Below are 12,895 nucleotides of genomic sequence, written 5' to 3'. Positions count from 1 at the left end.
CCAAAGAGAAAGGAAAAATTGAAATCGCATCATATGACCCCTTTAATAGTCTGCACCATCCATTTCTCACATTTGTGTTCTGATCCCTCTCTCTCCAATCCAGAGCTTAAGTGCTGCACAGCACAGAAGATAGAGACATGGGAGGAGACGAGGAGGAGGGTAGAAGATACACCTCACTGCTTTCCCCTCGTTGGGGTGCCAGTGCAGCAGAAGTGACGGGACTCGCGTAAGCGTGCAGGCAGCATATGTGCCTTGCTGGTGCTTTAATTAGTGATTGGGGATTAGTCACTTGGCAACTTTCTCTGGTGAGCTCACCGCACCAGTTCTCTTCTCCAGTAACCAGCTTCAGAGCGGCCCAGACATAAACAACTGAAGACTGGAGTAATTGATGCTCAGAATTCAGCTTTGCCATCACAAGAATAAATTGCATTAAAAATATATATTATTTTTTAATATTATAAATAATATATATATATTTTTTTTTATGCAATTTATTCCTGTGATGGCAAAGCTGAATTCTGAGCATCAATTACTCCAGTCTTCAGTGTCACTTGATTCTTTAGAAATCATTCAATATACTGATTTGGTGCTCAAGAAACATTTCTTATGATTATTATCAACATTGAAAACTGTTGTGTTGCTTAATATAGTTTTTATGATTCTCTGATGAATAGAAAGTTCAAAAGAATAGCATTTACTTGAAATGGAAATCTTTTGCAACTACGTAAATGTCTTCACTGTCACATTTGATCAATTTAATGCATCTTTGCTAAATAAAAGTATTCATTTCTTTTCTGAAAAAAAAAAAGAAAAAAATTCTTACTGACCCCAAACTTTCGAACAACATAAACATAAATCCACATGGGTCAGTCGATATTGGCTGTCAGGTGGCCTCAGGGGTTCTGACAAGTTTGTGCTAAAATATTCTTTTTTTTATAGTGATATATATATATTTCTGAAACTTTTTGAGTGACACTATGCTTCAGTCAGTCTACGTTGCTATTGTTCATACCATTTAGCAGCCAAAGGAATTATCCACACGGCACTATACCACTCTTCACTTTCAGCAGTTTCATTCTAATGGTTGGGGATGTCTTGATACCAACATTTCATTAGTTGTTAATAAAAGCAGCAAAATTGTTATGCTCAAGATATCAATTTCAATAATACACCAAAAACCATATACACTACTAATACACTTATTAAAATAGTTGAATATTATTATAAACAAATTTAAACAATGGCACACATATTCTTCAAGTATTAGTCAAGTTAACTATGTTTCAAGGTTTTCCAAATCATTTTTTGAGCAAACAGACAGTAATGAAGAAATAAATGAAAAGCAGCGAGTGGTCATCTTTTCTTCGTGCCAGTATTGTTGCTTTATTAATATTAATGACATAATAGACAGCGGCAGGCAGGTCTATTAGCCTAATGCACTGCCAAGGCCTAATGTAGCAATTCGTTTTGACTGTTTACATCAATACCGCATCAGGATGGGAACTTGCATTTGACCGTTCACACGCACAGCAGCATACCATAAGCTACGCACAGTCTTCGTGAAGCACGTACCAATTGTTTTAATGCAGCCACCTATCATTCAGACAGCAGTTCAAATGTCAGCACTTTGAACCTCCTATACTGTAGCAAGACTGGTATTGTCACTTAAAAAAAAAAACAGTATTGACAAAGTACTGGTATTTTTGATCTAACCAAGAAGGTTAAATATATATTGTCAAAATACTATATTAATGTATTAAACTCTGTCATGATGGTTATATTGCAAAGACATTAAAAGCCATCCAAACTACTTATGTAAATCATGCACTTGTACATTAGATTTACATTTTTCTTACTAAAGATATTGTGGCATAATGTGGAAGTGAAAAATGAATTTAATTTTTGTTGCATTTTACTAAATATTGCATTTTTTAACCATAAGTCTACAAACCATTAACAAATTATGCAGTAACTATAGCGTACATGCCATTTCATGATGCTCTGATGAAAGTTAACTTCAGATAAAGTCATTTATAGCAGGCATGAGACACTCTAGGAGGTGAACCTGAGCTGTCGACTTGAGCTGAGGGACTCTGCTGGAAGTGTGGAAGAAAGCTGAGAACATTCACACACACAAGCTGCACTTCAGCCATCAGACTTTATGTGTGTGTGTGACAGTTTCCCGCAGTGTGTACACGTTTACCTTTGGTGATGGTTTCAGATGACTGAATGGACAGGGTTCTAGATAGATACAGCTATAAAAGAAACATCACACATGAGGCCACTACAAGGTGTTCAGATGTGACTTGTCTGAATGTGCATAACGGAGACATTTTCCTTATCTGGCTGAACTTGAAGAACAAATGCTGATGCACCATTTTTTTTTTTAATGCTCTGCAGGAATGTGCAGTGAATGCAATGTTTCAAACAAACCAAAAGCCTTGCGAACTCTATTGTAATGGAGCCAATAAACCAACCAACCACGGTCAAGACTGAATTTACAGACATCAGTGTTCATGGTTCTGGAATTCAGCTTGTGTTTCCGGTGTTTAGATTATTACAGGTGCATCTCAATAAATTAGAATGTCGTGGAAAAGTTCATTTATTTCAGTAATTCAACTCAAAATGTGAAACTCGTGTATTAAATAAATTCAATGCACACAGACTGAAGTAGTTTAAGTCTTTGGTTCTTTTAATTGTGATGAGTCAGCTCGACTCACTCTCCTCACTGGATAAATTAAATCTGATCTGTGATGCGACTGTCGTTCGGCACGCTGCATTGAGCAGCCGCGTTCAGTTTTTAATTGTAGTGTCTGTTCTTTTGCTGAACTAAATAATTTTTATTTCTATTAAAAATCAAAACGACGGTGGGGGTCGGTGACGCGGTGGGCAAATGACGTAACCGGTGTTGCGGCTTAACACCGGTATCACCGTCAACACCGTCTATTGCGGCAAGCCTACTGGCCAGCAAACTCACCAGACCTATTGTCAAGAGGAAAATGAGAAACAAGAGACCAAAACATGCAGATGAGCTGAAGGCCACTGTCAAAGAAACCTGGGCTTCCATACCACCTCAGCAGTGCCACAAACTGATCACCTCCATGCCACGCCGAATTGAGGCAGTAATTAAAGCAAAAGGAGCCCCTACTAAGTATTGAGTACATGTACAGTAAATGAACATACTTTCCAGAAGGCCAGCAATTCACTAAAAATGTTTTTTTTATTGGTCTTATGAAGTATTCTAATTTGTATACAACAAATCCAACCAAAGTCAACACTACAGAGCTTAAGGAAAACATGGAAAATTTGAGCTTTGCTATAAATAATAAATATTTCATATTACAAGGACATAATGTTGATGCAAAGAAGCCACTAGTTTGCCATCACTTTATAAGGACACTTTATTTAATTAACAACATCTAAGGATGCAATTTGCCATGTGCTGCTGGTTATGCATACTTATGTGATCTCATTTGATTTGAAATAGGGCCAATATTTAAGAGAGAAGCTTTGATTTTTTTTTGTCAGAGGCAGGTATGTCACACTGCATAAAAGCCATATGATTATATGAACTCATATAAAAATAAATGCATGCTAGTCTAATAATCACAGTCTTTTTCTGAGGCTTCTGATTTAAAAACTAACTAAACGCACAGTGCTAGACAAATACTGAAGTCTATTCTTAGCATCAATCCAGCGAAGGCCTGTTTACACACAGCTGTACAATTAAACAATACGAAATTTGCAAACAATTTTGCACACAGTTCATATGATTTTTTTTAATATTTATAAATAATACTAACTAAACCAGCCTCTGATTTATAAATAAATAAATAAATAAATATTAGCATTCAATTTATATTGGATTTCTATATACTCCAATTAGAGAGTATTTGCAAAATTAAAAAATTTAATAAATTACATACTTTTTTTTAAATAATCATGGGAAATGTTTTCAAATCCTGTTGCGCATGGTTTCCCTGACAAAAGACTTGTTCAGGTGTAAATAGATTAACTTATGCTTGAGATCAGAAGTGGCATCTGAAGGAAACAAACAAGATCAAACACGTCAAGGTATGATTCAACATTTTCATCTGTCTTTTTAATCAGATATCATCAAGCATCATGCTATATCAATCAACTAACTGGAGTGGAAAAGTCAAATTCCTTTTAGAGTTGCCATCGTTTCAAATAATGGAAACTTTCACAAGCCTGTTTTTCTGTTTAGTGTAAAAGTTCATTCATTTTTTTCAAGCCATTCATCCATAGCAGATGGCTTAAAAATGTCAATGCCAAGGTAAAAATATAATAAAAATAAATTAAGGATTGCTCAGGAAAGTCGACCATCCAACTAGCAATCTGATTCAAGGACAAATGATAGAGATACAGAAGTGTAAAAGGTGTTCCATTAAATATATCTATCCATAAACCATTAAAGTTCTATCACAAGATTACAAATACAGCTGCTGTGATTTATGTTTAGACTTATTGTACAAAAATGAATGATAATACATATCTGTCCGATATTAGGATCTAACAAAATATATTAAGTTGGGCCCCTTTCTCCAAATAAGTCTGAGTCTCCAAATAAACCCTGGACATTATTTAATTATGTTGACAATTAATCCCACTGCTCATCACTTTTATGAAGATGGAGAAGCCAAGGTTAGAACATCTTGGCATGTGTTTCCATTACTGCAGAGAGCTCTGCATCCATTAAACCTGCGTATGTTCCATATTTTTCTTTTTAAAGTGTTTGTAAAATGAGCAATTCAATACTGAAGGTCAGGGCTCTCAAAATCGCTAGCCCGACGTCCTGGGGCTATTCTGTTTTCCATTCGGGCTACCAAAATGTATCACCGCCCTGCCCGACGGGCTATCTTGAATAGTAATATAAAATTCCTTCCTTGATTTGTGCTGTTCACTAGCTTGTAGGGGTAAAACGAATCATAGAAACACGTGCAAACGATCAACTAAGGCCCAATCCCAATTCTACCCCTTAGCCCTTCCCCTTTCCCCTACCCCTCCATTTCGCGCGTTCACGTGAAGGGGTAGGGGTGTCTCGATTCTCTTTTGGTTGGAGGGGTAGGGGTAAGGGGAAGGGCCAGACAGCCCTTCAAACGAAGATTTTTCGGGACCACACTTCAAACAAAGGGGTATGAATTATCTCAGCATAAACCGGCTTCAGCGGCAACATGGCTGCTCGAGAGAACAAAAAGACACAAATGTTAGCCATTTTTTGGCATTAATAAAGATTTTAACGAAAAGTAATCATTTGTCTGTTTCAAGTGACATGGGGAAGGGGTAGGCGGAGGGGTAGGGGAAGGGGAAGGGGTATAAAATAGAATTGGGATTGGGCCTAAGTCTTGCCAGTTTAAAAATTCAAGTGTTTTAAACCATTTCACACGCATTCGGAGCTGCGCACACTCATTCAAAGCGCGCACAGAGAGCCGCGTTTCAGACAATGCGCGAACACAGAATTGATTCCTCTTTCACATATCCTTGCATCTGAATGAATACATACACACACAATTATCTAAAAATAACTGTCTCGGCAAGTATTATCATAAACACAGTCGGTTATGTCTTAAGTGAACGTAAACTGGTTCCATAAGCGCCACCTGCTGTCAGACAGTGACATTTGTGTCTCGTTCACAAAGCTAAAATCAGACCAACCATTCTGTTTTTGCTTCAAATTTCGAAATTATACAATCTAAATAACATGTATTTAGCATCTTTGTTTGGATCACAATTAAAATGCAGTGGTTGCCTCTGATTTTAAATGGAAAAAGCACAGCCAAAGCCTTAGTTTGTTTATATGGAGAGATTTATTTTATTTGTATTATTTAATAAGTTAGTTTTATTCTTTGACATATTTCAATTTCACAAAGAAATGTGCAGCATTTTGTTGGAGAAATAATAAAAGGACACCTTTTCATTTATAATTTGTCTTAAATCTCATTTTGTTAAAAATAAAAATAGTATTGTGAAATCAGTATCGTGAATTGTATCGCATCGTGAGTTGAGTGAATCGTTAAATCCCTATATGCTAAGGCTGTGCAATTAATCGAAAAACAATTTTGATTTCGATTTTGGCCTCCAACGATTATGAAAATACAATAATCGAGATAAAACGATTATTCCGCCCCTTTTCCAGCACTGCGCTATCGTTCCTCCATAAAAGCCCAATTTCATGTGCAAATGAGTAAAATCATGTAACGTGACTTTTGCAAAATAGGACGTGCTTGATTTATATACTGTGTGCTTAATATTCATCAAACAACAAAAGACAAATTCAAAATCACACACTGCTCTTGTGTGAAGGACTTTTGTAGCTTTAATAAGAAACAAAAAAAGTATAATTCTTACAGTGAAAACTGTTGTTTTATTTTACATTTGATTATTCATTTCTGTAGTAGGCTGTAAACTGTTTCATTTGTGTCTTTTTATTCTATTGTATTTGTCCTTTGCTTTTTTATTACTGACAGTTTAATTATTTTCAATAATTTTTAGGACTTTTTGTTTGAAATCCCACTGGTCTCTACAATGTAGATGTCATAGCAACCTTATTTACAGGAATGTATCACTATCTTTAAATAAATCACTCCTATAAAGTTTTGGTCATATGGCCCCCTCATAATAGTGTTAAATAATCGTGATTACAACATTGGACAAAATAATCGTGATTATGATTTTTGCCATAATCGAGCAGCCCTTCTATATGCTACTAGTTTTTGCTGTGGTATCAAATAAGTATTCTGTTATTTAAATAATAAAGAATCATATTTTTTTGTCTCATCTGCAAAATGACCCGATCTGTTACTCAAAATCTGATATGATAATGCAATATGATCCGAGCCGTGGGTTTTGTGATCCGTTGCACCCCTACTCTCTTGAAAAAAAGCAATCACTGAAGTTTTTAATCATGCTGATTTGTCAGCCGATGTCTTTTTTTTTTATTCGGGCTACTTAAATTCATTTTGGGCTACCAAAATCTGAAGAATGTCTGCCCGAAGGTCTACCAGCGATTTTGAAATTTTACAAGCCCTTAAGGTCAATGCAAGCCATAAGTATTTTGTTAATGCTACTACACCAATTAGCTAAGTTCAACATGAATTAATGAAGAGCATTACACCTAATGTCTGTATCATATAGCATACATATCTTCTTGTAATCTTGTTACAAAAATATCACAACAAGTATATGCAGAGAGTAGGTGCTACACACAACCACCACAATACAGTACAATGTTAGGCTAATTTTCTCACATATAGCAATAACAGCATTTATCCTGGTTTCACCTAATATCTCATTGCGGATGAGCTAAAATCTTTTGGACTGGAGAAAAAGTTTCCAGAAAAAAAACAATTACCCCCTTTAAAAAAAAAAGTGTATAGAAACAGACAATTGCGAATCTACTAAATTGAACAATATTAGCTTAACACAGGGATAAACCCATCAGATATTCAACTATCCCTCTCCTGATGTATTTATCCGCATTACAAGAAATTACCACAAATACAGGGCCTGACAGTTAAGGTCCAAAATACACCTTGCTGCACAGCCTGTCGCTGTTTTACAGAGATTAATGTTTCCAGTAGGGCTGGTCCGAATACCATTTTTTGAGCTTCGAAGCTTCGGCAGTAATCAACAATGAATATTCGAAGCTTCGGAGGGAGGGGGCTGAACATATTCTCCGCTACAAAATACAATAGAACCTATTATGTTGTCTACACTGGATGCGGCACGGCGTGGGGCAACAAATTCCCGACAGTAAACTGCTGCTGCGTTCTATTTATGACGTACTGACACAAATTTCACATGATTTTCAACGGTCGCTTTGTACCAGTGTAGACAGACTTTAGCGGTGGCGCGACACGACAACTGTCGCATCCGGTGTAGACACGGTGTAATAAAGGCATGTGTAAAATTACTGATTAACATGGCGGATAAAAGCAGCTCGTTTTTTTTTACACCAACAATATACTATAGGCGTACTTACAGAACTCAGGTGATTTTTCAAACTTGATGTGCTGTTGTGGTAGGCCAGTTTCAAATTGCATATTTGGCAGACTGCCTTTGTCTTGTCCTCACTCAATTTAAAGTGCTCCCAGCCTCCCACACAGCTGAGGTCTTCGGCATTTTTGTCTTCTCTTCCAGATGAGATGAATCATGACGTTCGTTACTTTAACTCATGGGAGTTTCATATTCGGTTCGAAAAAAACAAAAAAAAAAAGAATATTCGAATCTCAAAATTGAAAATCGAATGCCAACCCACAGAACAAATATTCGAATAATTGAATATTCTGGCCCAGCCCTACTTTCCAGGAGCAGAAAGAAGTATTAAACCATGTACCCAGCCAAACACTGGACAAATTATTATCGATTAGGAAGCGAAACCAGAAATCACCTCAGCAGGGAAGAGCACAATGCCTATTTGATCACACTGACAATGCCAATAAAGAGTGTTTAATCAGGACTCCAGCAGGGAAGCTCAGCTCAAACAAAGAACGGATTAACTGTCCCACCACCTGCCTGTATAAGGGCTGGAAATACAATTAACCAAAGATGATGCCTCAACAACTGCAGTGGTGTGACAGATAGTTATCATACAAATGTGTACAGAGATACAGTAACAATAAAACTTTTTATGGCCTTAAGTTTGATACAACTCACTTTAGGAGTTTTTAAGGACCCGCGGGAGATCTGTATTTAAGATGTGGTGGTACATTTTGGTAGCCTGACTGGAAAACACAATAGCCCCGGGACGTCGGCGATTTTGCGAGCCCTGCTCATGTTTATTCAACGAAGTCAAATGCCACAAATAAATCGAAGTCAAACGCCACAAATAAATCAATGTATGGGAAACACTGGTAATGCATATCGAAATATCGGAAATGTGTTTAAAAATCATATCACCGTTATTGAAAAAAATTATATCGCGACACATATTGATATTGAATTATTGTCCAGCCCTAGTACAAACACACCTATTTTCTATGGATATTATGATATTACACTGATGATACATTTGTGGCCAACACAGATAAGCTGATACTTGTTTATTTTTTTTACATTATGCCAGAGAACCAATAAATGTCATAAAATTGCCTAAAATTCTACATTTTGCCAAAATAAACAAAAATAAAACACTAAAAACTATTTTAAATGATACACATAAGTTTTGGCACCCCAACAGTATAAATGATGAAAAATAGGTATTCATTTTGAAAATTGTTACATTTAATGTAGCAATTTTTATTCGTGACTAGTTAATAAATTTGAGTTTTTAAAGAAAGTAAGTGAATATTAAAGATATTCTACATTTAAAACTAGGATAATTGAGCATGCACAATTAAATATAAATCAATAATCGAAGTGATATGGTACTGATCAAATCATTGCTATATTTTTTATTCAAAACTATAGAATTTATTTATTTATTTTAAAAGTGGTTGTGTACAGTTTTAATCTTCATCATCAGTGATCATGGCTCCAGCAATTCATTAAATGAGGAGGCATTATCTGATTTGCATATTTCATATCAAGTGCTAAAACAATGACATCAGCCGGCACAATTCACTTTTGGTCCACTTGGTCTTAGTGAGGCAAAGCAGGAGATGCTTTGGCTACTTAGAAAGGAATCTTTCCTTCATCTCCCTGCAATGGATTGGACTCCCAAGTCGTTGGATTGGAGCTTTGCATGCCCCGACATGCCTAACGCCTCTACCACCACTTAGCCTTGGAAAGGTTAGGCCCCAGCCTGCATAAACTTGCACGCTTGTGTTCATTATCTTGAGGAGCTAACACAGCATTGATGAAAGGAATCCGCCAACGCACTTCAGGAATCCATAGCCTAATGATCCAGAACATGAAGCTCAAATGACAGTTCCTCTTCATAACTGACAAGAACCGCACTTGGTCTATCTAGGGTTAAGGAGGTTGTTCTGACATGTTTTCTGATAAAGAGGTTAAGCCGTCTTTTTGGCAGCAGTATGGAGATGCCTTACAGTGACAGATAATTCAATAAATCAATAGATCATGCTGCTGTTAAACCACTGATCAGTCCTGCTCACACTGGGACAGTTTACCATACGGCAAATGCAAGTATGTAGAAACAGCTAACACGCTATTTTCATATTTTCACGCTATATTCATTTTTTCTGTTTTCATGCCATTTTTTCATTTCTGGGAAATTGGATTTGCCAAATTCTGGCAATTGTACAAGCACGTTCACACCAACATGAATGTTCAGTACAAAAACTCGGCCCGGAAAAAATGACTGAAATGCAAATATCCTCTCTGGCAATAAGTGGCACTCAATAAAAATAAAAATAAAAACATGTGACCAACTGAGCAAATCTTATTGTTTGGCTTGCTTTTTTCTTTTTTTTTTTTACAGTGTGATGGAAAAAATTTGACAATGTAACCTCAGTGAGATCTTATAGTGATCACTGTAAGATCTCACCTCTCAATTACAGAGCTCTTACTGGTTTTTCATTAGATGTCAGGCTGTGACCCAAAATTTGCCAGAACTTTGTTTGAGGCTCAACATTATTGATTTTATCCTGATGGCCTTAGTTGCCAACAATTTTACTGGCTCCAGCAGAAAACAAAATATAATTTAATTTTAATCAATTTAAGTTATGTTTATAATAATTTTAAGTTACATATTTTCTTTCAGTTAATGATTATTTCATGCAAAACAATTTTTTATGGTTTTAGTTTTAGTTAATAATAACTCTGAATACAATACATTTTTAGTATGGTGGTTAAGACAGTTTCCTCAACCTACCGCTATGAACATTATGGCAAACAACATCCTTAACACATGATAAAATCACTGAATTCCCAAAACAGTTTTTCAAGACACTAAAATAATGAGGAAATAAAATGTGCATAGGCATTTATTCGTTTTAAACTTTGGAGTCAAAATTACTGAGCCGAGTTACTATCCAGAGTTACAAACACACTTACCCACAGCAGGTGCATCATACTCATCTCCCAGCAGGATCTCAGGGGCAGAATAAGCCAGCGAGCCACAGCTGGTGGTCAGCTTCTTTCCCGGCTGAAACTTATTACTGAAGCCAAAGTCGGTGAGCTTGACCAGGCCCTGTTTCTCAAAGAACACCACATTCTCCGGCTTCAGGTCACGGTGAACCACATGCAACCGGTGACAGTACGAGATGGCGTGCACGATCTGGGCGAAATATTTCTTGGCCAGCTCCTCGGTCAGTCCCTCCTCGTGCTTCATGATGTAATCAAACATGTCACCACCATCGCCAAGCTCCAAGATCAGATAGAGCTTTGTCTGCGTGTCGATGACCTCGTAGAGCCGAACGATGTTGGGATGCTGGACCAGTTTCATACAGCGGACCTCCTGGAACAGGTGACCGGTCGCGACCGTGTCGAGCTTGATCTTGTCAATTACCTTGACTGCCACTTTTTCGCCGGTGAAGACGTGACGCGCTAGTTTGACCACGGCGAAATGGCCACGGCCGAGCGTCTTGTCCAGGTCATATAGACCAGCGATCTTTCCATCGTACCCACGCTTGATTCCTGCCATGATTGCTGGTCCTCCGGTGGGATGGAGGGGGGAGTAGCCCCTGGGGGAGGGGTGGGGGTTAAACCAGAGGGAAAATCCAGCTCACTTCAGCACATTGGCTGGTAACGGCAATCCCATGATGGCAGGTTCCTGTTAATCAGAGATACACAAGTACAAAAATTATTCATAAGAACGCAAACAGTTGTAAATTGATAACAGGCACAATTATCGACAAACATATTAACCAATGTGTTTTACTCCAGTTTAAGAGCCAATTTTAACTCTTTATTCTAGTTGCAATAATAAAGGATTCAAATGTTTATATTGCCAAATAGCAGATTGCATTGAATATCAGAGTACTCCCATCATGCCAAGCCACAGAGTGCTTCCACTGCCACAAGCCTTCAACATGGACCATCATAGATTTGTATTGATTTCCTCTTGTTAGTGAAAAAATAAAAGCCACAAGTCTGGCAAGTAAGCTGGTGCTCCAGAGGAGAGGCTGCCTCCTAAAAGGGCTGATTCAATTTAAGTGGCATTAACTTCAGGCCAGTGCTGGAGATGACTGCCATGAAAGCTATATGATTTTCACATGTTCGTACCATCCTATTTATTCTCCATATCTCCAAAAATCATGTCACACTTTAGAAAAAGATGAAGTATAAAATGAACGAGATTACCTAAATACAAAATTATTATTATACAGCACTGCATTTAACATTTTCTGAAGGAAATTTGAGAGGTTCTTACATTCAAAATTGATGCCAGGTGTTTAGAGTGCTTTATAGCAAGTTGGTGTTACTAGTTTGTTGCTGGTCCATTCTGAATTATATATGAAATTCTGCATTCTAGTAGGGCTGGTCCGAATACCATTTTTTGAGCTTCGAATCTTCGGTAGTAATTAGGGCTGGGTATCGATTCAGATGTCCCGATTCGATTTGATATGCAAGCTCTCGATTCGATTCGATTCTCGATTTTTTTTATTACATTCAGTGAATATAGTTTTAATACAAATGCTATTGATATTTCTAAAAAATGAACAGTAAACATCAGTTTACAAATGGTGAATTAATAAAAAGAAATTAAGAACCACATGCCTGTATTTTAAACCTATTATTTTTTTTTGTATAGGGTCCTTTTTTAAACAATAATAGGGTCCTATAAAATGTTCTTAATTTTTCTGGTAATCAGATGAAGGCATAAAACATTAATTTAATTTATCCTAATCAAATGAAAATTAAACCCTTTTATTTTTTGGCAAACAAAGTGCTGCACAACAGAGGTTTACTGTTAAAATTAAAAAGAAAACAGATGTGATTATTCCTTTAAAAATAAAGATTTATTAATATT

At 36.8% G+C, this 12,895-nt stretch overlaps 1 protein-coding gene across 1 annotated transcript in view; it reads right to left on the bottom strand.

The window, feature by feature from the left end:
* Positions 1-12,895, bottom strand: part of LOC107704097 (SNF-related serine/threonine-protein kinase-like) — a 56,638-nt gene that overhangs the window by 32,986 nt on the left and 10,757 nt on the right. The window contains exon 2 of the mRNA XM_016506944.1: positions 10,978-11,695. Within this exon, the coding sequence (XP_016362430.1) occupies positions 10,978-11,566 (589 nt within the window). The 5' untranslated portion in view covers positions 11,567-11,695. The remainder of the gene's footprint in view (positions 1-10,977; positions 11,696-12,895) is intronic.

Source organism: Sinocyclocheilus anshuiensis, unplaced genomic scaffold (assembly GCF_001515605.1).
Source record: "Sinocyclocheilus anshuiensis isolate Anshui unplaced genomic scaffold, SAMN03320099.WGS_v1.1 scaffold1272, whole genome shotgun sequence".
Taxonomy (NCBI): domain Eukaryota; kingdom Metazoa; phylum Chordata; class Actinopteri; order Cypriniformes; family Cyprinidae; genus Sinocyclocheilus; species Sinocyclocheilus anshuiensis.
The sequence above is the reverse complement of the archived record's forward strand: the minus strand, read 5'-3'. Positions and strand labels throughout refer to the sequence as shown.